Below are 26,090 nucleotides of genomic sequence, written 5' to 3'. Positions count from 1 at the left end.
TTAAAGGCATACTATGCAACATTTTTCAGTTAATTAATGTGTTCCATACCGTTTTGGATGATTAAATGAGTCATTTCAGGTCGAACAAAGGTTTTCTCGGCCGCCCTGGTGGTCTGTGGGGGAAATACCGCACTTGCAATTGCAGGAGCCCTCGGCCCGCACTCACAGGCTCAGAAGTCTCGTGCTAGACCGCGAGAGTCGGTCTTGCTTTACGGCGAGAACTCCATGTGTTTTTGCCCTGCCATTCACTATATGCACGCGCGAAAGCAACAACAAAGAACCGCCTGTTAACGTCAAATAAACATGCAAGCATATCGAGTTTTTATTATTATTATTATTTTTCTTTCTTTATTTTTTTTTTATGTTGGCGAGGCGGTAGCGTGTGTTTGGTGAGGCGGCCGCCTCGCCAAGATAGCGCTGCGGGAAACCCTGATGTTCATACTTTCACTGTTAGTCATTGTTTGTACTGCCGTTTTTTCCACTTTTCGTTGCGTTCGCCTGTCTGCTAAGCTCAAAACAACCGCGCCTGGCTTGATGGAGAAACCAGAACAGCTGAGCATCTTTATGACAGTGCACTTTTACTTTCGCCCTCTGGGGGGAGCCTCGCTGGAAAATCAACCCCGGTTGCATAGTATACCTTTAAGGACACTAGTTTTAGGTCCATTGCTGAATATTGTCAACTATGGCATGATTGGCCATGTGCATGTATGTGTAACGGCGGCTGTAGGGTAGCAAAACATTGTGGGAGAGACACAAAATTCAATAAAACACAAACTAAATGTTTAAAAGCTGCCGATTCTTGTTTTTCTCTCGTAATTTGCTGTCACTATTCCAATCTTACTCCTTTATCTGGGCTTGGGACTGGCAAACAAAGTTCCGAAAAGAGACGCAATAGAAGTTCAAAACAACAGCCACCCAGCCAGCGGAGGCTTCATACATGCTTGATTCATTTGCATTCCAGATATGGAGGGATGAGATCCTCTGCAGCTGGGACCGACTGCTGTTTGAGGACAGGGCCACCTGTGAGCGCTTAGAGAAGGGGAGGGGCTGAACACAGCACCCACTGAGCACTGAAAAGAGGAAGAATGTAGCATGCTTTAATTTCATATTACCCAAAAGTCTTCGAAAAGTCAGGAGAAAGATGACAGATTTTTTTTTTTTTTTTTTTTTTTTTGCTTTTTTTTTTTTTAAGAATCACTAGAGGTCTAAATTTTACACTGAATCTTACTGAAAGAATTGTTCTCTTGCTAGAATTTCAGCTGCTCCTAGGCAATCTAATTGCTCCTACATCCAGAAAACTAGACATCTCAGAGGCTGTAATATAGACAAAGAAAGCTAGCACAAATTTCACAAAGCGTGCACTTGTTCTTCCAAGTTAGTGTATTTTAAACGCGGAGATAAACACCAACATCCTTTTGGTTTACTTTTATCTGTCTGATAAACCAGGGTGTTGGGGAAAATTGAGCAATGTGCAGCACATGTTAATCAAAAAAAGCAATTACAGTACATCGCTCGGTCTGGAACAGGAACTCTGGAAGTTTCCAGGCGTCGCGGGGCGGCACTGAACGCTCCTCCATTCGCAACCATATGGTTGGCATCATTGATCGCTCCCCAAATATTCATGCTGGTTTCCTAACCAGACCGCTGCTTCTTGTAATTCTTGGAAAATGTGGGCACACGCAGTAACTCTTTGGCTAATGAAAAGCAGTTGCCCCCCCCCCCCCCCCTCTGAGCCCGTAGACATATCAAACCAGATTGCTTCCTTCTGCCAGTAACAAGACGTTGCCACTTAACATTGTCAGTCTTGGTGAGATAAAGGTTCAGATTTGTTGTGTGTTTGTGGGAAAACTATTTTAAATGTGTTTTTTTCCCATTTTTATTCATGTTTTATACTAATAGAATATAAACTTATTTTTTTGCTGCTTTTTATGTTAGCAGGTTTACTTGGATTTCCAAGCTGTTTGCAACATCTTGTTTTGACTTTGAATGTCAGGGTTTTTTTTTTTTTCTAATTTGTAACACATGCTTCCCTTGTTCTCTTAACCTCCTAAAAATGCCTTCTGGTTGTGCTCTTCCTTCCTCTGTCATCTCATTCTCACCCTAAAGCAAATCCTCCCCTGCTTTCCCTGAGCATGACTAACAGGAGAAATATGAACAACGATATAGAAGCCCTGCCCATATGTGTGTGTGTGTGTGTGTGTGTTGATCAGCTAATTTCTCATTTGGTGAAATTGGTGCAATTTCTCTAAACGTATGATATAATGGTTTTGGCGGGTTTTAGAGAGTTAGAGTGATTTTTTTAAGAGTTTCCTGAAAAATCTTTCAGCACTAGACATGATTGTTGTATTTTCCGTGCGCGTATGTAAAGGCCCGGCTTGAGTAGACACCTCATATGGTAGCATTTTACAAAGAAACTGTGAATTAACTGCATTAGCACATGGTTTGTGCTAAAGGACAGGATTTACAGACAGCTGTGGTCCAGAAAATACCTTCTCAGCAAACTCAGGGCACTAATGAGCCTCGGTTAAATAAAGTTTGGTCTTTCAGACATGTCCCACTCTTAGAACGATGTTCTTCGAAACGTTTCGGGGGAACAATGTTCCCCTCGGCGAGAGTCAGAGTACACAAAGTAACAAGAGGGCAGACAGGAACTGGGTAAACCCCGAGGCCAGAGGTTTCCGAGAAGATCAGATTTGTACCCATGATGTTCTCTTCTAGAAGACACTAAGACAAAACCCTTTTTGTTTTGTTGAGCTGATCAGCGCATAAACACGGTTGTTCCCAGAACACGCCTGGTCAGAGGGCCGCCTGAGAACCAGCTGAAAAATCTAACTGTCAATAATAGATAATTTTAATAATCATTATCAAGGACACAGTGATATCTGTATCTAAAACTTTGGAACAAATATTTGGCCTTAATCTAGAAGGTGTTGTGCCGAAAGATCCAGATTCACGTTTTATGCTTTTAAAGATTTAATAAAACCATGCAGAAAGTTGCATCTTTTGAACATTGGCTGTGAATCAAACATTTATCAAAAACATTTTACAAACAAGAGTCATTGTCTTCTATGAGGCTTATTTTTACCAACCATGCTGCTAACTTGTCAGCATCTGAAAAGACAAAGTCTTAAAGATGATTTTAAACTAACAGTACAGCCTGAAATTATTGGCACTCCTGATAAAGAAATGTAAAAAGAGCTCAAATTCTTTTTTCACCCCCAAGCAACCTAAGGTCAAAAGGGAAAATTGCTCCAGTTTATCATCTAGGTTTAGAGATTCTGATAGTATGTAACTCTGTCGATGTGTCATTGCAACTGTCACGCCCGAATTTCCCCATTGTGGGACAATAAAGGTATTCTTATCTTATCTCATACTATCCTGTGCTACCAGGATAAACTTGGGTCTAAATCCAGCTTTGTTTGTCAGAGTTCCTGTTTTTTTTTTTTACTTTTTAAGTATTGCTTCTGACTTGATTTAAGAGTATGTTTTTTTTTTATTTTTTTTATTGTATTGCAGATCCTAACAAAATCAACACACATCTGGCTTAATCGAATGCCATGTGGACTTGTCTTTCCCATTTGGAAGTGTTGATAACAGAAAGAGGCCACTGTTTTAGGTCATTTTTATCAGTGTTAAGATTTATTTTGGATGAAATATGTTATGGTAAATGGCTTGTACTTGTATAGCGCTTTACCTAGTCTTGACGACCTCCAAAGCGCTTCACCCTACACTTTAGTCATTCACCCTTTCACACACACATTCACACCCTGACGGTGGTGAGCTATGTTAGTAGCCACAGCTGCCCTGGGGCAGACTGACATAGGCGAGGCTGCTATACACCGGTGTCACCGGGCCCTCTGACCAATATAATAACAAGAGATGCAATGACCAGGCTCGTCATTCCCAATAGCCTTTTCAAGTTTTCTTTGAGGACTAGCCTACCAATGTCTATGCTTTGTTCTAAGACACATAAAGGAGGACACTTGATGCAGGTATTTTGACGGAGGTAGTAGAGGCAGTAGTTTCTAATCAAAAAGTGATTGTATTATCATCGATATAAGTCTATCGATTGACTTATATATATATATATATATAGTTATTGAATTGTCGTCCAGCCCTATTGTAAGGTAAGTCCAAACTATCCCGAGTATAATTTTTTTTTAAATTTTAGCTTATTCCATCCGTTAGTACTGGCAGCAGCCACCATCTGAAACTTCACAATGGAAGTTAAAATATCGGGCAGCAGTTTCGACAAAGAACAGCCTTTATTGATGCCTTCATGTGACTTTTTTTTTTGTTCTTTTTTAGCACTACAGCGTTAGCAGCATGAATGCAAACAGAGAGGAAAACGCTTTCGGGGAGTTCCCCAGTTAACTGTTTCCTGAGGGAGTCCCCAGAACTGTTTAGACTAAAAGTAACCTTTTCATACACCATTGTCTATAGTCTTATACCTATATATGAACATATAAACAATTATTCGCTGAGGTGGTGAATATTCTACCTTATCCCTGACATTAAACAAATCAGTTAAACACATATAGGTATTACTTTGGGCTGAGGGATCCGCTCTGGTGTTAAATATTCCCATCGACATAACCACCGCAGTCAGAGGTCCGAGATTAGGTCTGTCATACAAGGAACCAAAGAACCTACATGTGCGGATCTGTAGTTTGTACAAAGATTAAAGAGAAGGAGTAAAAAAGGGTTTAAACCCCCACGCTGAAGGACTTTAAATCCTCTTGTAAAAGAACACGACATGGCATGTGTGTTCGTGTGTTCACTGTTTTGAGGAAATCACGGCACAATTCGACAAATTTCGGTTCCAACTGTGTCGGTAGACGCACCGGCAAAATCAATGCTCACTTTAAAGCTCCTGCAGCCCTCGTTCCATGGAGCTTTTACTCCTGGGGTCATGTGAGAAAGAAAAAAAAATGTCATGATAGATGGATCCACCTTGGAATGTTTACTTTGACAGAACAACATGGATCCATTGTTTGTGTGAAGCGTGTGTGTCAGCCTCCTGCCTCCATTGTGATCACAGCCAGTCCATCAAAGGGTATTGGCATGGCGCTTGGTCTTCTGTCTGCTTCACACTTCCTCTGTTTGTGTGTGTGTGTGTGTGTGTGTGTGTGTGTGTGTGTGTGTGTGTGTGTGTGTGTGTGTGTGTGTGTGTGTGTGTGTGTGTGCGCGAGCCAACACAAGCCTCTGTCTCCTTGCACTTCCTCCTCACAATTGTGTGTTTGCAAGCATGTGCTGTCTCTCTCTCTCTCTCTCTCTCTGCCTCTAATCAGTGTCTTATTGGGCTGATCCCAGCGACTATGGATGGGCTATTTCTGGAGATTCCTGTTATGAAAAGATTATCCACTCCGCCTCCGCCCCATCTGTTTATGTCTCAACAGTTGCACCCATTATTTAAACCTACATCAGTGAAAGGCGGAGCATATAAACTATGCTGTATGTAAAATCATGCCGTTTACTTACTCAGGACCAAAATATTGAAAGTATTTTACCCGCATTTTATATGATAAACCAGGGGTCTGCAACCTGTGGCTCCGGAGCTACAAGCACCTCGTTGGACCTTCCACAATGGTTTTTATTGACGTTGGTAACAAATCCTAAAGAATCAGGTAACGCTTTTGAATAGAAATATAATAATAATTGCAGATTTCAGCAGTGTTTCCATCTTTCTCGCTGAATAATTGTATTGGGTTTCCACAAAAAGAGTGTCGACAAAAGTACCAGTAATATTTATTAGATCTAATTTTCCTTTCATTATATTTTTTTTTTACATTTTTTCCTCCACAAATATAAACAACCCATTACAAGATGTGTACATCCTCTTATTTCAAACATCTTATATGATTATATATTTTAAGACCTAAGAATAGAAGTAAAATGTTTTATTTAATGACAACAATTTCTCAAAGTATTTTTTTTATCATAAGTCATCATTTTTCAAAATGTCATTTACCATTTGCATTTTTTAAACTGGACTGAGGGCAGAGATGGCTCTTTGGATTGTAGAGGTTGCAGACGCCAGTATTAGATTAACAAGAAGTAGCGGCCACTTGCCAGGAGCAGCAGTCTCCTGTCGTCTGCCGGCTTTAGCGGGCTTTCTTCCAGGATTTACATGATTTCATCCATCTTTCCATCAACTCTGACAACAGTTTTCCTGTCCCTGCTGAAGGAATAACACCCCCACAGCATGATGCTGCCGCCACCAGGATTTACGGTGGGGACAAACGTGTTCAGGCCGACGTGGGCCAGACTTGTAGATTGATGGTTTGCCGGTGAACAGATTCTCCCAATCCGAGCCGTGCATCTCTGCAGCTCATCCAGAGTTAACACGGGCAATGCTCGGCTGCTTCTCTGATCAATGCACTCCTCGCCCAGCCTCTCAGATTCAGTGGATGGCCACGTCTTGCTCGATTTGCAGAGGAAAACAAGACGTCCTTTTCTCTATCCAGTATTTTGAGTCTGTCAATCACATAAAATCCCAATCCAATGCACTGACCATTAAAACAAGTGAGATAGTCTAAAGGGAATTAATACTTCCGCAAGGCGCTGAGTAAAGACAGAATAAAGAAGCATTTTAAATAATATAGAACAACATTCTCTGAGGCATTTTTGTTTTCCAACTCAGTGAGAGTAAAATGGTTTACTGATGTTTGCACACACAGACCCGACACCAGTATTTTTTTAACCTCCGAAAGAAGGCTAAAACCTTTACAGACGTATGATTGGTTATCTCCTCTGGGAGTGTTTGTTGACACGGCCTTGGGTGTGTGTGTGTGTATGTGTGTGTGTGTGTGTGTGTGTGTGTGTTGGACTGAGTCCTCCGTCCGCTGACCTTCACTTGGCCCCTCTGCTTGGGGTTAGGACCGGCGAACCCCAGGGCTACAACCCGGCGGCTGGCTCTTTGAAGCCACAAGACAAACGTCTTGTGGCTCTGCATCTTTCTTTCGCTTCTCTTCGCTTCTGGTCTCCACTCCTCTTCTTATTGTTCTCTCTATCTTTTCAAGTTCTTGATTTATCATTTTTTCTTTAGCGCAGATTAGCTCAGGTCTCCACTCCCTTCGTGCCCGGGGGTCAGAGGTGACAGGGTAAAGTTTACGGCTCACAACAGTAGCTTCGCCAAACGGCTCGGCGGCTGAAGGAGCGGAAATCAAATGTCTGCCTTGCGTTTCGCTCAGAAGCGCCATTAAACACTAAATAATCCATTAAACCAAACGCATTGAGTTCACGTTTTCATTTCTAATTCCCCTTTCTGGCGGGACGGTTAGGTGCAGCGCTGGTTTCTAATCCCACTAACACCGCTACATCTCCTGGTTTCCTCTCTTTTGTCCCACGCCCGTATTATACTGGTATTTGATTTGTATCTGAATCATAAGCCGGGCACTCCGGCGAGCTTTGATGGGTGGAAGCTGCAGACGCTCTGAAAGAGACGTGCTCATTTGCCCCACAGCTACTGGCAGCAGAGGCCCGTCTGCTCGTCTGATCTCTCACACGTTACCACACACATTCGTCAACAGTCGCGGGCATTCTTGAACAATTATCACTAGAAAACATCTCGGAGAGCTGGAGCCCCCTCGTCTCCTCGCGCGGGGCTGCGGACCCAATCTCGGAGGAGCGAGGTTTTAGGGTTGGTGTTTTGGGCGCAGACTCTGGGTGGTCGGGTTTTTTCTATCTCTCCTTTTTTTTTTTTTTTTTTGCAGCTCAGGGATTTGGCCTTGTTTGGTAATCTCTCTTCATCTGTGCTTCCTCTCCTTGTGCTTTCTCTCTCTCTCTCTCTCTCTTTCTCTCTCTCTCTCTGTCACTCGCACACCTTCACAGACAGTAATTATCCCTCTCTTCCTTCCGGCAGGTTACGGATTTTGTAGCGATTGCCCTCCGTTAATGAGCTCATACGATGAGAACTTCATGTCTACAGTGTTGTTGCGAGTGAACGAAACCATCCTACGAAGTTGCAGACCCGGCGGCATGGGCGGGCATTGGGGGGCCGTGCCCGCCCTGTGAGCCAGCTGTGCCCGCCCTGGACTGGAAGCTGTCTTTTGTTTTTATATATATACCTCGGAGTGGCCATCGTCCTTTTAGTACTATCTTTGATGTGTCAATCATACAATTTAACCAATCAAATCAACGACTGAAGGCAACATGCTAGCCAATCACAGATGGAGTGGGGCGGGACACTGAGTTATAGCCTTCAGTCGCCGACGTGGTGTTCGGCTGTGGTCACCGTCGGTGTCGGTAGAGCGGGATGGAAATTTGGTCTGATTACCAAAAAATTACAAGAAGTGACAACGAAGCAGACAAGAGCGAGCTGGAAGCAGCGCGATTAATTACTGTTTGAAATGTCAGCACTGAAGTCTAAAGTGGAGTAAACATTGACGCTAGGAGGATTAGCTAGGACAGTTAGCAGCACCAGGAGCAGATCTACTGCCAAACTGGAGAAACTTGGGTTACTTGCAGACAGAAGGGAACTCTGCTTTGTTCTGCTCCTTGCGCTCCATACCTGCTGTAATTACAGAACCTCTTTTAGTGTGAATTTTTACTTCAGTCAGTGTTCAGCCTGATCTCATGCTAATAAGCGTGTAACTTATGCTGGACTTTGAGTCAAGACACAGCACTACAGGTTACCCTATCTCACTGATAGTTTCCAGTAACCCAACATAAAACCTGCCCAACTTAAAAGAAAAAAAAGCCCAAATCTCAAACTCTCACGTTAAAAGCACAGAACTATTAAACACATAAGAACTATTAAACATAAGAATATGCCATTAGCACACAACTGCACTGAAGCAAAGAAAAAAACGGCATACGGCCTCTGAACAAAATATGCAATCAGACAACCACATAACACACGCAATCTCTTTAACAATCATGATATATCAACCGGAAAAAAATTATTTATAAATAGCTTCCCAACATGAGTTGTAAATCTACCTTAATATAAACTTAATTTCTCTCAGTATAATATCTCTTACACGCAGTCATGAAATATTTTTAAGTTGATAAGTAGAACTCAACCCCTCCTGGGCGTTTACACTGACCAAACACTTGATTAACCATTATTCTTTTCTTGTTTTATCATACCAATCAATATTATTCATTATAACTACTATTCAATGATGATTTCAGATCGACAGATTCGACTTATTTAAAAAAATTAATTGACCAGTATGAGTTGTAGGAGATGGCATTTTATTAAAATGTTTTGGTTTCCTGTCCGACGTTGACAACTATTTTGATATATTTTGTTAGTAATTCTTTCTAAAAGCCCAACAAATGTTGTGAAAAGCTTCCCAATTTTTTTACAACCTGCCCATTAACTATTTTTGTTCCAGCTAATTGGAACAAAAATTAGGCTTTTGTGTTCAAATGCCTACTTGGTGTGAAGCCTGCCTAATTTGACAAAACTGACTACACTATTGCTATATATATATATATATATATATATATATATATATATATATATATATATATATATATATATATACATATATATATATATAATAAGTAATAAATAAGTAATAAAAAACTTTTAAAAGTGTGCCCCCCTAAAAAAATGGAATGCCCCCCCTGTGATTTGTTTCTGCAGCCGGGTCTGCGAAGTTGTATGGTCAAACGCAGACATAAGTACCTGCAGGACCGCTCAGTTCCTGTCAGATCTGGACTTGAGATGCCGCTAATGATCCCGCATTGACCAGTTTGGGAAATGCGATAAGACAGAAAATGCAGCGTCTTGCAAAAGCATCACTTCATCACATTGGGACTGCATGTGGAGACATGGCAAACATCAAGGTGCTCTGAGTGGATGGCTATAGAGTCCAACCTTTTGGCCTTGCATGGGGGAAAAAGTAACAGAGCACATCTCCCCGGTGTAAAACACGATAGTAGCAGCTTCATGCTTTTCTCCCACAGACGTAGGGAAGCTGGTCAGAGCAGGGAGCTAAATAGTGGAGAGTTGTCGAGGGAATCCCGTTAGAGGCAGAAAAGGATTTGAGACTGGTGCAGGGGTTGACCTTCCAGCACGACAGCGAGCCTAAACATACAGCCAGAACTACGACGGCAGGGTTTAAATCCAAGCAAGTTCCTGTGTTAGAATGGCCTAGTCAAAGCCCGCACTTAAACTGAAGACACTCTCCGTCAATCTGACTAAGCGTGACCTATTTTGGAAAGAAGAACGGGAAAAAGATTAAAACCTTTAGGTGTGCGAAGGTGGTCGAGAGTGAGTTTTATTTGGAAAATAGGCCTAAACAAAACACTTTTATTTTTTTCTTCCACTTTACAACTGCCTCTACTTTCTGCTGGTGAATCCCATCCTAATAATGTAGGTTTGCACATACAAAACAAACCGACTGACCACACGGTAATGAAGGTCTGTGCCGAGTACCGGAGGTGTTAAAGTGTCGAGTGCATAAAAAAACGCAGCTTCAATCCAATCTGTACCGATGAGAATCCTGTGGTAAATATTATGCAGGTTCTCAAATCGGTTATTGAGAATTAATGGAAAACATTATGTGTGGGTTTCCTGAACTGCGTTTCAGTGTCCAGGGCTTACTTGGAACAAGTCAGAAGCAATTTACTTCAGAAAAAAAGAGAAATGCTTTGTTGGATACAGATCCAGCCTCCTGCACTGGCAGGACGTCTGTTCCAGGGCTAAAACGTAATGGTTTTTTGATGAGGTTTTTAAACCCTTGTTGATACGTTTTATTATTAAGTGTGGAACGTGTGTTGACATGTGCGGATGATGCAATGACTGCCTTTCGACTGGTGCTGTGCACCGAATTTGCCCATGTGGGACAATAAAGAAGTGAATCACTTGTGACTGGGGCGTGAGCTGGAGCTGCTCTGGCGGCCAACAGCAAACGCCACAGCTCAGGATTTTCTGCATCATCCTTTCCCCCCCGACTATTTTGCTTTCCAAGTTTTGGATTACACACATTTCCCTGGCACATGGTGACGCGTCTGGCTTTCCATTTTTCTTGCCCCACCTTAACCCTTTGAGATGGTGGAAAAGCATGCGGTGGTGTGAAAAGCACGGGAGCAGCCAACCTGATAATCAGAGCCGGCCCAAGGCACACTCAAATTATCTGCTTCTTAGGGCCCCCTGAAGGATCTGAGGGCTTGTTTTATCGTTTGTTGTTTGCGTTCGTAATTATTAGGCGTGAATCAGCTTTTAAACTTACAATATTTTTGAGGAACATGGAAAGAATTCTATCCTCTTAATGTGTTAATAATAAATTGAATAAAACTGAAATACATTTAAGATTTAAAAGAAGACAAGTCAGTATTTATTTTATATTTTATACAGTTTTGTTCACAGGGCCGACTTAAACTAGCGCTGTAAAACTTGCTGTACCTCACTGACAGCACAAGCACATGTTAATATAATGAAATATCGCCCAACAGTACATTTTTTTCTTCAGTAATTCAGTTCAAAACAGGAAACTTTTAAATTATACAGACTAATCAAACAAGGTGACACATTTCAAATATTTTTTACGTTAATTATGATGATAATGGTTTACAGCTAATGGAAACAGATAATCAATTTGTCTTCAAATTTGAAATTTGAAAATACTTTATTTCAAGACAGAAATGGTAGGTTAGGGCCTTATTATGACCTACGCAATCACGGGGAGGAACGCTGACGTGGCGGTTGTCCAACAGACAGTCGTCAAGGAGGAGAAACCACAAAAGGTTCACAGTGTGCTGTGTCATAGCACATTAATAGAAAGTTGAGAGGAAGGAAAAAGCGTTCTGGAAAAAAAAACTGCAGTCTTGAGAGGATTGTGATGCAAAGCTGGAGTCAGAGTTTCAGAGGCTGTCACGCGCAGATGGATTCAGGACAGGAGCTTCCTCTGTTGCACCCCTTGTGTTAATTAAGCCACTTCTGAACCACAGACAACATCACAAGCACCTCACCTGGGCTAAGGAAAAGAACCGAACTGTTGCTCCGAGGTCCAAAACTAAAGTTTGCATTTAATTTCCAAAGCAAGGACCCAGAGACCAGAGGAAGAGCTGCTGGACGTCCTGCGCGAAGTTTCCACAGTCAGCGATTTGGGAAGCCGTGTCATGTGCTGGTGTTGCTCAACGGTGTTTTATCAAGTTCAAAGTCAGCACTGCTGTTGGCTTAGAAAAGCTAGAATCCTTCTTGCACCCCTCAACTGACAAGTTGTGTGGAGATGCTGATCAGTGTACCACGGAGCTTGCATGGAAAAGCAAACTAACCAGGCCTAGAGCCCACGGAGAACCAGCAGCACTGTCAGGAGGAGGATGAGAGACATCAGAACCAACAAAGCAGACAATCTAACGGCTGCTGTTGAAGCAACTGTATCATCATGTATCTGTATCATCTCAGAAGAGCCACAGACTTCCTCCATGTCACTCTGCACTGAGGCTGTATGACACATATCCACATGTCAGACCCCCAACGGTCTGACATGAGCGCTTGCATTCATATTCAGAGGAAAATCCGTCACTGGAGCAGTCAATATTAGAATAAAAAAAAAAGTGTGTTACAAATTATTTTAGATGTTCCACAATAGATCACTCTGCCACGCATCTAAGTGAGTAAATACAATCTAATTACTGAAGTATATCAACTTTCAATGATATGGTGAAGCTCCTGGCATGGTGAAGTACAACCTGGAAGCAATAAGGGTCAAATGTTGCTCAGAGCCCCATGAAACTCGGCCCTGCCTGCAGCTTCATTATGTCTAGAACCAGGGCAATCTGACTGACCTTTTAAAGTTTGCATTCACATTCAAGATCCGTGAGACGTGCTTAAATCCTCGTCCCACGCCGCTGCAGTCAGTCTGATGGCGTGGCGGCGTGCGTGCGTGCGTACGTACGTGCGCGGAGGGGGTGTGGGGGGCGCGCCTGGCAGCGGAGGGCGGCCGGAGGTGAAAGCATTGTCATAACCTGCAGCGGCTGTCTTTTTCACGGCACCACTTGCGCTTTTCAGACTAATCTGGCGACACAAAGGAGCGTCTCACAGTTTGTCTCCAGCCGCTCCTAATGATATGCAAACGGGGTGCCGGCCCACGAGTCAAACGCACCTCATTAGGGGAGTGGCAGAAGCTGAAAACGAGCACAGAGGAACGGCTTCATGGGGGAAGTTCATCGCTTTGATGGAGTGTAAAGAAATGAGCGCGTCGCTTTCTGCGCTTTGAAAGTGCGCGTTCTGAAGTGTCCCACCACCCCCTTACATGTTTGTAACTCCACAGGTCTGCAGCTGCTCCTTATCAGGTGGGGAGCCGCAGCAGAGTGGATGTGGACGTGGGGGGGGGCGGAGCCACCTCAGAGCTGCCCATTCCTAAAGCTTGAATCACACTGTTCTCCATTCACATTCCTGCCGGAGAGCTGCGTCCTGCGCGTCGGAAGGAGCGAGAAGTCGGCGAACTGTAAAACGCGCCTGAGCCAAACCAGAGAATAAAACGATGGATGTACTGTTCTGCGAAACGATCAAAGGCCATTTGCGACAGACGGCGTAGTTTTTTATTATTATTATTATTATTGTTTAGTTTTTTTTGGTCCACACTGGATTTATTATGCGGACTTTGCACTGAGAGCGGAGCGGATCTGAGCGGATAGCAGCGGGAGTCGCGACCGTGACGTTAAAACATGATATTAACACGTAAGTCAGTGATGTTTATCCGCAACGAAATCTATACATTTTTAATGTTTAACCACATTTTAGCTTGTATTGTTTCCCCCACAATTTCCTGTTGTTATTATTTTATTATTTTGTTATTATTATCATTATTATTAAAATCTTTTTTTTTTCTTCTTAATTTGATTTAGTGCATTTAATGGCCTGCACAATTTTCTAAAATGCGACCCTCACGTCACGTAGCCTAAGATTCCTTCTAGTCGTCCAGCAGGCGTTTAGCGCTGCAGGCTGTCAGATAAGAAGTCTGCCCCCTTCTTGTCGCATACCTTCACGTCCCCAGTCCTGTTTACAATCCACTGAATATCCCCGGGTTTTGTTTACCAGATAACCTTTCCCAACCTTCGCACACCCACAGAAAGACACACCATGTCAGGGATGCTTCTCTACTCCTGATAAAAATCTTCTCCAGGTCCTCCCTCCTCCTTTTTTCTTTTTTTTTTTTTAAATACACGCAGCAGCCAAAAAGAAGTTTCCAGCAGAGCAGCGGCTGCTGAGGTCAGCCGGAAGGTTCAACCTTAAAGATACAATCCAGTGCCATATTTTTTTTTCTTTTTTTTAGCAGTTAAAAATCTATACTGACAATAAAAACTTGGCGCCAGGTTATGAAGATTCCCTGCGGTATTTCACAAAACATGAAGATTGGTTTAAAAGTGGCCCAGAGCAGAGGATCCTGCTTCCTATCAGGGTTGGTGACGTCACACCAGGCACACGAATCAAGCCAATCAAGGTTTGGATCAGGAATTTGATTTAAGAGGAAAAAAAGACGAATCGTAACGCGTTGCTGTTGGTGAAATCGTTGGAGACGTGTGCGTCAAAGATTTGTTTGTTTTTAATTGTTTTTGCTTGAGTAGATTTTATGCTAATTAATTAACTTTAAAAAGATAAATGAGCTAAACTGCCTCTTATATGTTCTGCTGGAGAAAATCTATATCCAATTTCACAGAAAAACATGGCATGTGCCTTTGGCACTTGATTCAGCTGGAGAAATAAAAAAAATCACTACTTCAGTGACCTGATACATCAATTAGTCCTTACTGCTTTTCCATATGTGGCTTAATATGCCCCTATGTGTCCAAATAGGTAGTTGCTTTGTGTCGACTAGCTTGTTCCTGTGGGATACAAATGTGTAAATAGATTTTTCTACATGGTTCACCATGATACTGAATGCAAAACAGTCGAATTTTGAAGTGGTAATTGTGCTGTTGTGCAGCAACGGGTGAAATTGAATTCCACCTTTATGATTAGATATGCCATTGGTATAAAGGCCAGTACCTGTGTGTGTGTCAAACATCTTCCCTCTACGCGTTTACAGCTTTCCACGCTGCTTTTGTGCTTTTTGACCTTGCGTTGCAGCTGTATGAAATCCTGTTTTCAGTTTTTTTTTTTCTTCCCTCCTGACTGGAATTGTAGTTCCATTTGTTTCCGGTCTTTTAGTCGTTGTCTCAACAGTTTTGTCTATTCCAACACGCAGTCACTATCAGTCACTGAGGTCTAGGTCAGAAATGTGTACGGAGTGGTTCACTTAAACCGTGAAAACCGTTAGGAACGTACTCAAAGACACACACACACACACACATACACATACAGGCCCCTCCTGATGCAACACAGAGATAACGGGGAACAGCAAGAGAAAAACGGTCTAAACTCCGAAGAGAAATTTGTTTCTGTGAGAAGAGCCGAAGAAGGAAACACGCCTCATCGGCACTCTGTGAAACAGGAAGTGAGCTGTTGGCTTATCTGGAGATTTACATCCTGCTCGGGCCTGCGTGGCAGGCGAGTGGATCCATATGTTCCCTTCTTAGCTTTTACTTTCCTTATGGAGAAGTGTACATCCTTGGATATCCCTGAGCATTTTTGGCAAGGTAGGAATTATTATCGTACGGCCGTAGAAAGCTCCGCAGAGGGTCTGGAGGAGGCCTTGGTCACATGATCCAGGGACAAAGCGCTCCTTGAGAGCATAAATCTGTCATTAGGGCCACAGGGGCCTTTGGGGTTAGCGAAGCGATGATCCATCTGGGCCGGCTGTGCGGTTTGCGTGTGTGTATGCGCCTGTGGATCCGTGCCTGCGCGCCTACACCAGCTGGTGGTAAATAACTCGAATGGTTCATGTGAGCAACTTCATTTTTGCTTCTCTGGTGCAGTGCGTGTTGAAGAGGCGCTGCCGGAGGCAAGCCATATGGCGATATCTGTGGCACCGTATCACTTAGCTAGCAGCCAGACCCCTCTCCACCAACTGTCTCGGAGCGGGAATCGCAAAACACGATACCCAGCGGGAAAGAAAAATCCGTTGTTGTGCATATTTGGAGTTCGGCGCTCGTCACGCTGGAATCAACCCTGGTGTCCAGCTGTTCTCCCGGTTTTTTCGCCCCGCCACCACTGGTTGAAACTCAAAATTTGATCTTTTCAGGGAGACTTACTGCAAACAAGCTCAACGGGTCACCTTATGGCTTTTCTTCTCGTTTGCCACAACTCTGCCAGAGCCTCTGCGCAGGTTTATCACCCCTGCCTGTCTAGATCCACTTTGCAGCTCTTTCAGAATGACCTACTCAGACCTGAAGGTGATAAGAACCCTTACAACTACCCCTTTGGGTTTTAGTTTTTTACAACCGCCCCCTTCGGAAAAAGCCCAACGATCAAGCAATTTCAGATAAGCTACCGCAGTTCACAACAGAGGTCGCTTTAAAACATTCTTCTCAATCTGCAACTTCAAAGACCGAGCGCCGGTGATAACTGTATTCAGACTCTTGACCTCCAGTTTGCCGTGGCAGGGCCTTTTTAAGGTGGGGGGGACTGCGAGCAGCATCCTTTGTTTGCTCACTGCTGACAAACTCCCTCTGGAGCTGAGCATTCAGAGCCCAGTCTAGCCAGACCCCCGTTGCCTCCCGCGATGGAGGGAAGCCGTGGCCGGCAATTGTGAGAATTTCCTGCCTCCGGAAGGGAGACGGGAGAGGAGCAGGGGCCAGCGGAGTCGAAATAAGCTAAAGGCAACACTGGAGACGTGGGTGAGAGGAGGTGAAAAGAAATGGTGGCCACAATGGACAAATTTAGAAGTTGTGTTTGGCAGTAGTTTTCTACTTGATGTAAGATCGTTGAATAAGAGATGCTTCTGATCTTGGTTAAAAGCTTTTTTTTTTTAAATAATCCATTTCACCTTCTTGTCTTACTTTCATAACAACCTGACGTAATATGGGCCTAACTAAAACTCCAGCTGAGAGGAATTTGACGGGCACGCATCGTTAAAATCGAGGCTTCGCGTTAAGAGGCGGCTCACTGTCTCAGACATCATTGACTTTACTGCTGCTGTTGTCACACGGTGAGGCCAGTTCCATTTCAGCCGAATATCCGCTGGCACGCAGGAAGGTTTCAGGCATCCTGCTTTGGCCCCTCCGTCAGAAATATGCAGGCTGTGTTGTGGTCTAAAGTTTTTTTTTTTGGTCTGTCTAGATCGCGGTCTTTCTGTGTGTCCACTAAATTCGACGTCCAAAGAAAAGGTTGCTGTGTTGCTTTAGTAATCGGGAAGGTGTAAGCTGGTGATGTTGCTCCAAACAGCTAAACAGCTTTTGGTCATGGGTGTAAAACTAACCGTTTTGCTCTGGCTCTTTTTATTCAGACATGCGTGATTTTGTTCTTTCCCAGAAGCAAACATTTTAAGTATAGAGAAAAAGGTCTAACTCTTTGGCATACGATAAAATTCAAAGCCAATGGTAGCTTTGATTGTGTATAGAATTCTGTATTACCATTGGTTGTGCTGCTTGATTGGATTGATTTCACATTCGTCATCCGACATGAACTGGACTCCATAAAGCTTCTTTCTGATTGTGGACAGGCTCAGTGATTGGCCCTCACTCCCATCACGGTTGCAGCTCTAGGTGCGTGCTCCGACGCATTCTTCCGGTGTGGCTTTGTCTCCGTCTTTAACCACGAGGAGGTTTGCTTTTGTGCACACAATCGCCGGAGCTCATGTTTGCCTTGGCCGCCTCTCTGCCTATTATCTGGCCAGGAACAAATGAAGGCAGGGCCCTTCCAGCCAAGTGGTCAGTCAGTGGCCATGGCACTTCATAGCGGTTCTCTTCCTGTGTGGGAAGTGGGAAGGGGGAAGCGAGGTAGTCTCCCTGGTGAGGGCTTGGGAGATGGAGTGGACGCTAGCAAGAGAACTAAACGAAAAAAAAGAATAATTAGCACACCAGAGGGTCAGGTAGTGGAAGGTCCTTTTGTTGCTGCTGAATTATGAACCATGTTTTTATTTTTGCTTTTTTTCCTGAGGTGCGTGTGTGAAGCAGCTCTATTGTTAAGTTGCTTGTTCCAGATGCCTTGTGCCTCCTTCTACTTCCTGGAGCCAAACAAAAGCCACACACACATTTTTTTTTGCTTCATATCTCGAGGAATAATGCAGTTTGGTAACAAGTATTATTCAGCTCAATGTTTTCTCAGCACATAAAACTCAGGCCATATCACTTGAAAGTAGATTTGACACACAGACCAGGCTAGTTGGGTTGGTAGGTACCTATCAAATCAGCTTACTGAATCCTATATCTGTTATTCTGGGGCTTTTTGGGTCGGAAAGCTGTCCGTTTGTTTGCATGTCTAATTTGCATTTCAATAGCCGCACTGCGTTTGCAGTGATTTGTCCTTAAACATGTTGGTTGTTTTTTTTTGCAAACACGGGGGGGACTGCCTTTTGCACACGTGAACTCAAACCGATCCGCGAGCAAACGCAGGAATCTCTAGGCCTCGTTTTCAGGAATGCTGGTATAATTACCGCTTGGTTTCTATGTTTCTTTGGCTTTCCTCCGCTCTAAAAATACAAAACGAAATGCGCGCAGTCAAACGCAGTCGTTTCGAGACATGTCATTTTATGGTCATGGAGGGAAATGGTCGCTTTGGTTTAACGTTGCTCCGGAAGCCGCCGGCTCCTTCCAGTGACTCCGGAGGAGAGAACTTGCTGTGGTCGTGTCTCACCTTGTTGTCGGAGAGTTTGTCTGCCGTCTAGGCTTGTTGTTGGTATGTAAATGTTGGCATAATGTGTAGACTAGACCCCTCACAGGAATCCTGTCTGTCTGTCTGAGAGGGTTTAACGGTAAACCTTCATTTGTTTGCAAAAAAAAAAAAAACTCGGTGCTGATTTGTAACCATCTCAACCGTCTGCCACCGTTTCCTGCCTTCTTTTCTTTATTATTCCTAAAGAATCTTTTTTAAATTGCTGAACTCGACAGCAACGCTGGAAGAAAATTCAACGGCGGCGCTTTAAAAGCGACTGGAATCGAACACGGCAGTCTTGCTTTCACCTGTAGGTCAGCAGTTTTTTCTTTTCCTGCTTTTGTCTGTCGGTTTTTGTTTGCAACTCTTTCTCAAGGTCGTGCCACGTATTTACCCTCCTGTCCATTCACCCCGGTGACAATGTTGTAAAGTCAGCGTTCAAAGGCCTTGATGGACATGGCTTGTTTTTCCCTCTTCCTACTGCCTGCTCATACCCAGTCAGTTGGGGTGTCGGTGGCCATTTGGCATCTGTCATCTAAAAGCCTTTCGCACATAATTGGGAGACTGTCCCCGCGGCTACTCTGACACGCTGGGAACCTCCGCATTCGGTCGCAGTACTTAGCGTAGCGAGTCCAAATGTCACACCCTGTCTTTAAAAGGCGCTTTATGAAAGAGTTTGTTTGGCGGTGTTGTGAACACGCTGGATGGCAGCGAGGGAGCTAAAAACGACACGTCTGATGCTGTGCTTGATTGTCTCTTCCAATAGAGGGAAGTCTTCAGCGTCAGACAAAGCTTTTTGTTTCTTTCATGGCATCATAATCAGAGGTTGGTGAGCAGCGCATGTTTAAATACGGAGGCTTTTGAAACGCTGCATGGGCAGTCGAAAACAACAACGGTGCTGAGTCGGCTTTGCATTGGGAAGTTGAAGAGGACGGGTTCCAAGTTGGAGAGAAATCAACGTGAAGTCAGAACTCCAGCTTTAAAGGTCGGAGTTCCCTGGCCAGCACCTAGCTTGGATTCAGTATGGCCGCCTCACCTGTAAAATGTAGTCAAAGGTGGCAGGTAATGTGCTGGCTATTTGCATGTCTGATGTTATCTGTCTCATTAAACCAATGGTATGTTATACAAGCTCTGTGAGTTTGTTTCTTTGGCATTTAAATGCATAATATGGAGAGAAATGCACTGTTTTCAGCAAGTTTTCCAGTTCGTGTCCCTATTTCGTGTTTGGTTTTGTCCTTCTAGACCTTCTATTCTGTGCCTGTAAAGAAAGGATCTCATACTCGTTAGTTTATTGAATATCAGCCCATTTTTCTTCAAGCTGATTGATTTCATGTGTTGGTCACATTGCTATGTTTCCTTACAGGTCTCATACTAAACGTCCCCTTGGCTGGTTTAAATTGATTCAGACCCGGTACCCTTGGCAGGTGGCTCCATTTTGTAACCAAAAAGTTGTATTGGTAGTAAAAGTGAGCAGCACAAACATGAGCAAATCCAACTCATTTTTAACTATTTACAAGAACATGCTAAACCTAGATGGGAGGGTTTTTCTAAGGTCCAAGTTCCAACCCAAGAGGTACGGTAAATCAAATGCAGCTAAAGGAGTCCTGATTGCCTGGACCAGAGAGGATGTTAACACAATTGCTTTGAATGAGGCTTTGAGCTGCAGTATTTGAAGGCCATATAAAGGGAGGCCGAGTAGGAGAAATGTGTATGAGGTCAAAGAGTTCACATCAGCTGGTAACACATCCTTCCAAACGCGTAGCATTGAACATTTCTCGCCTACAAATCCTGTCCAAATGTAGCCTATGTGAAGATGTTCAGAGTCAGGCTTGGTTTGCCTGTTTGACATATTTTCAACCACATTTAGAACCTAACAGGCGTCTTATGCAGTCTTTTTATTACCCTTCTCTTTTTAACCTGTTTCACATTGTTTAGCTGGAAGGAAACATCATCTATTCATCAATGTGTTTCTTGTGGTGATGAAGGTGTCTAGCTGCAAAGGGCATCAAGTGCTTCCAAAGGATAAAATGTCTAAAAATTAAATAAAAAAAAACAGTACCTGTTATTTGCTTCTCTCACTTTCCACACTATATTTTCTGTTTTTGGTGATTTCCAATTTCTGACATGTTTTTTTCTATTTCATGTTTTTTTTTTTTAGAGATCGAAGCCAAAGAGGCCTGCACCTGGCTCCGAGCCGCAGGGTTCCCACAGTACGCCCAGCTTTATGAAGGTAACAGACACGATTGGACATTTCAAACACACACAGAGCATGCTTAATGGATGAATTAGATGACATTCTATATATATATATATATATCTATTTCCCTTCAGGGTTTTCGTGTTTTCTCTGGCATCTCAATAGAAGCATTTTAAATCCTGTGTTGGAATGTTATGAACTTTTTGGCACTTTTAAAACTGCAGCTGTATTAAACCGTTGCCTCCCTTGATAAGGATAACCAGCCCATGCCTGGCACTGCGTGTTTTCTTTTTCTTATATGTAATTGTACAGCACACACACACTCACACACACATACACACTCACACGCACACACCCTTCGACATGTTCTTTGTTGGAAACACAAAAGGTCAGCATTCACATATGCATCTGTGCTTGCACACACACACTTTGCATAGCATAACATTCCTCCCCTCCGTTTCCTAGCAGCAGCTCTTTGCTCTCCTAACGTACAAATGAAAGGAGGGAATTCCATCCATACATTAGTGTGCTCCACATTTCAGAAATATCAGGTACAGTTACTGCCGAGAACCAAAACTTGCCCGGTGAACGCACCCAAAACCGTGACAAACGCCCCGATGTTTGCTCCGCTTGAGCTTTAGAATACACACTGACCAAAGTCTATCCAGCAGTTCATGTAGCATACCATTTGCCTTTATGTAATTACAGAACGATGACAGAAGGGCTAAGCTATGCCTGTCAACGGGTCGCTGCAAGTTTCCACCTAACCGTGAAAGGTTTCCCCATTAGAATTGAATGGCTATTGTGTTTCTGCGCAGCTGTTGGGATCCCTTTATACATTAATAACAGAGAAGGAAAAAGCCCAGATTTCAGAGTAATTTCACCTCAGATCTTGCTGTCCTACTCTCTTAAGAGGGGGAAAAACAGTGCTCATCGTGCAGCATCTATGGAAGGATCTGGATGACCATGCGCTGTCATGAGTATTGCCCCACTAAAGATTGACAAGACTGATAGGGCAGCTTTAATCAGCGCCAGTAGGTTAAAGATGTTGCTCTTCAATGTCTGGCATCTTCTCATCATTGCCCCGAAAGGGTGTAGATTATAGATTCCCACTTCCTGGTAAATGCATTCCATCCTGAGCATCTTCAGAGTCCTGAATGCTAGCCATTAACCTAAAAAGATAAATAAAAAAATCATAGTTATTTCAGCTTCAAGCCATGGCGGTGATGGTGGGTCCGTTTGGCTGCCCCCTTATTCAGGGGTCACCACAGCAAGTGATCATAAATTGCACATAAGACTCGGCAGAGTTTGTGCGCCGGATAACCATTCCTGACGCAACCGGAATTCAAACCGGGGTCCCACCGAATTAAAGACACAAAGTTAATCCACTTCACCACAGAAGGACTAGCTTCAACGTCCATGTCAGCGCTGCTCGGCTGAGGAAGTCGTCCCCTTACAGAGGAGGAGGAGGAAGCAGCAGCAGCGATGGAGTACCTATTGTCATTCTTCAATCAATCCCTTGTTTTCTCCCCCCCTGAGCTCTGCATCCCCCCTGCCTGCACGGCCTGAAAGCTGCAGCTGTGTTTGTTTGGTCGGCTAAGACGCCACTTCCTTTTTCCAGCTTTTCATCGTGGTTGTGTGGGGGTGTGTGGGGGGCAGCTAGGTGTTTGAGCAGGTGGGGGTCTTTTGGGACGGTAACTCTTAGTTTGATCTCAACACGCTGATCGAATCAGGAGCGGAGAAAATGCCGACGCCGACCCAACTCTTATTTTTCTTTCAGATTCCCAGTTTCCCATTGACATATCTTCAGTCACCAGAGACCATGACTTCCTCGACCGCGATGCCATTGAGGCTCTCTGCAGGTGAGATAACAACTCCTACCCAACCCTTTCCTTTGATGCCATGTGCTCTTTTTACTTTCGAGTGGTATATTTTTTTCTTGCCCTTATATGAAGCCTGAAGCACAACACTTCAAAAGGGGACTCGCTTTAGAACGTTCCTGATTAGATAAAGGAAACGTGAGATAAGAAGGAACTGAACTTTGTGTCTCTCTATACGTTCGTTGCATGCAGATCTTTCACTGCTGGGTATGAGGCTCGTGGTTCCCATGCCGCTAACAGCACTGTGAGAGTAAAAGTCTCTCGTAGGAGTGTCTTGATCTGATCTCAGGTTCTGCTTCTGGACATTTTGAGATTATCAGTGTCATACTCCTGAACTAATCTCAATATACGTGTTGTGGGTATACTATCTGTAATGTTTTTTTGTTTTTTGTTTTATTGGTGGCTTCAACCCCAGCAGCTAATGTTTAAAAGAAAATGGCCTAGTTGCATGTGCAGATTTTGCAAAACGGGATTAGAAGGCTGCAGCATTGTTTTGCGCACATTATTTTACCAATCCAATAGGTTTTTTTGTTGTTTTTTTTAACCCCGTACATTGATGTTAAGAGTTAGGGTTTGGATTGGCCACTGCAGCTTGCAGTCTATGCAAAGTGATCTCCTCTGTGCCGTGCTCGGATATCTCCAGCTCCATGTGGGCTTCCTGCACAGTTTTTAAAAGTATGAAATCTGATTTTGTTACTTTTCCAAGTCTGGACAAAGTATAGCACAGCATTTCTTAAAAAAAATTCAAATCCTTCAGATCTTCTCTTTCACGGTTTTTAAGTGGACCCAAAGTAGTTTAACAGGATTGGGTTTAGATGCCAAACAGAGCCTTAAGAGCCTTACTATTTTGATTTTGTGAAATAAAATTAATGCTGACCACATACTGTGTTTTACATTAATCTCTATTTATTGTTGGATAAACCAGTCCATATTATGATAATCAGAAAAAAACTGATAATAAAATCAAACTAGGCTTATGTTTTGTGCTTAAATTTCCTTAAACAAATTTTCAAACAAGAATTAAACCAAATCATCTAGAAAACGGACTCTGAGCAACGTGCAGCTGAATCACTGGAAGCATTAAAGGTCATGACGATCAAAGCACTACACATTACAAGCCAAATTATCAACTGGTGGCATTAAAACAGAGAATAGACGTGCTAATTTTAGCCTAGCACTTTAACAAAGCATCAGCAGCAGAACGAGGGGATTGTAGGACATAATTTCTGTCACTGTCCAGAAAACTGAACACTGCAGAGTTTGGAGCATCACTTGCCACTGTCATATTAATTGGCACATTAGTCATGTTTATTTCACATTGGCAGCCACTTCATCAAATTTCAAATCTTGGTCATAAAGGCCAGCAGGTGTCCATCTGTGCATCTGGAAGCCATCATCTCCATATATGTTCTCCTGGAAGGCTCTTCACCCCCCACATCCTCCACCTCACAACTACCCCCCCAGTTCCCATCACTTCATCTCTCCATTGTTACATGATATGCTCTAAGAGCTCACAGGAGGGAGGACCTCAACCCCAGCGCCCTTCTCCAGGTGGCAGCAAGGATAAGCTTTCGGTCCCCTCCCCACATTTTCTCCGCCACTCTAGCAGATTTCAATACTTATCTGGCTCTTCCCGTTGTTCTAGGGGATAATCCTTCAGCAGCTCATTAGCCAGACGGGTTGCACCCCAGCTTCCTCTGTTGCCTTTCTCTTCCCACCAGCTCAGTTCGTCGTCATGTTTCTTCCTTTCTCCTCTCCCTCCGGTGGAGGTTTTTGCAGTCCGGCGAAGGTCAATGAGCTTGAACTTTTAAAGCCCGCTTATTTTTAAACGTGCGTTTGTGCTTGCAGGAGGCTGAACACGCTCAACAAGTGCGCTCTGATGAGACTGGAGATCTCTCCACAAAGGAAGAGGGTAAGTGCGCATGCATACACTTGTAGTTGCTTGTCTTTTTTTTTTTTTTTTTTTAAGACTTTTTTTTTTTTAAGACTCTCTGACACCTCTTCAGAAAAACAATTGCATGTGCTCACCTCGGCTGTCAGTTCGGCTAGCGGCCACGGGGCAGAGTTAAGTTTTCTCTCATCTTCTTTAAAGAAGATGCACCTGTTGAGTTTAGTTCTGTATCAAGGCTGCAAAGACCCTAAGGGGAAGGGGGGACTTCAAGGGGTTGCATTCACCAGGACCTCCCCCTATTAACGACACGTCACTTTTTTTTTTTTCCTCAGATACTTTCTTATACTTTTTTCCTCAGATACTTTCAGCTCCTTGGAAAGTGGTTTTAAGTGACACAATTTTCAGTTTAAACGTCTCGACTGAGACACTGACACGTTGTGACGGTAATTGCCCAGCTTCAAATCCGCCGTAACTGCCTAACAGCCCAGAGGGCTGCATAGTAACATCCTTTTTCGGTGGGTGGTGGTATTCATTAGGATGACCCTCCCTGTGTCACCTTTCATTTCAGGAGTCAACAGCGAGGTAGAGGAGTCAAAGAGGAAAATAACCTCTTTGGCTCCTCCGCTCTGACGAGACGCTGCCCCCCCCCCCACCCCAGACAACTTAGGAATGCATTGATCTCTTCACGTCTTCACATTCCCCACCCCTTTAAAAATCAGCTCCCCATCTCAAGTTGGTTGTGGTTTCTTTTCTTGGTTAGATTTATTGAAAAAACAAATAATTCTGCCCCTGCAACTTCAAAGTGCTCTGTGTTGCAGCAGATGCGTTAGAGGCTTAAGGGGTTGTGGATCTCTGCAAGGCGTTGACTAATGGCTCCAGTTCTGCAGAGCGGTTGCTGCTCTTGGTGTGCAACAAATGAAACACGACCGTTATGTCACATGCTTGTGTGCATAACTGTTATGTTAGTCGTTTTGTTTTTATTTGAAATGGCATAACTACATTTTTGACATAGGTACCGTTTAGGGTCAATTAAAGCCGTTTTTTCTCGTATTTGCTCGCTTTGAGGGACAGTGAAGGGTGAGGAGGTCTTTTTAAGGAAGATGGTGCATTACTGCGCAGGCAGTGGACAGTGAAGTGATGCGGACAGACGAGGGAAGCCAGGGAAGTGAGCAGGGAACAGTGGTGATATGTTTGTGTTCATGCACAAATGTGAAGGCAGTTTGAATGCAGTTTATGATTCATGCATATTTAGGTAGCTGGATCAGTCATCAAACACAGGTCACTTAATCTTTATTTTAAGCAGGTTTTATATATATATATATATATATATATATATATATATATATATATATATATATATATATATATATATATATATATATATATATATATATATATATATATAGTATAGGCCATTGGAGGTACACTTCTGTTTTGGCTTCTCTTAGACTAGCATCCTCATCATCC

At 43.4% G+C, this 26,090-nt stretch overlaps 1 protein-coding gene across 4 annotated transcripts in view; it reads left to right on the top strand.

Moving 5' to 3' along the window:
* Positions 1–26,090, top strand: part of dlc1 (DLC1 Rho GTPase activating protein) — a 116,476-nt gene that overhangs the window by 76,041 nt on the left and 14,345 nt on the right. For 2 of the 4 annotated variants that reach the window (XM_012865493.3, XM_012865496.3), the window contains 3 exons: positions 20,814–20,885; positions 22,633–22,714; positions 24,581–24,644. In XM_012865493.3, the coding sequence (XP_012720947.3) occupies positions 20,814–20,885; positions 22,633–22,714; positions 24,581–24,644 (218 nt within the window). Of the gene's footprint in view, positions 1–13,359; positions 13,643–15,521; positions 15,541–20,813; positions 20,886–22,632; positions 22,715–24,580; positions 24,645–26,090 lie in introns of those variants that run through there. The other 2 variants (XM_012865497.3, XM_021318009.2) reach the window with 2 other exon arrangements.

The sequence above is a fragment of the Fundulus heteroclitus genome, chromosome 5 (genome assembly GCF_011125445.2).
Source record: "Fundulus heteroclitus isolate FHET01 chromosome 5, MU-UCD_Fhet_4.1, whole genome shotgun sequence".
Classification (NCBI taxonomy): domain Eukaryota; kingdom Metazoa; phylum Chordata; class Actinopteri; order Cyprinodontiformes; family Fundulidae; genus Fundulus; species Fundulus heteroclitus.
This window is presented reverse-complemented; position numbering and strand designations above follow the sequence as displayed.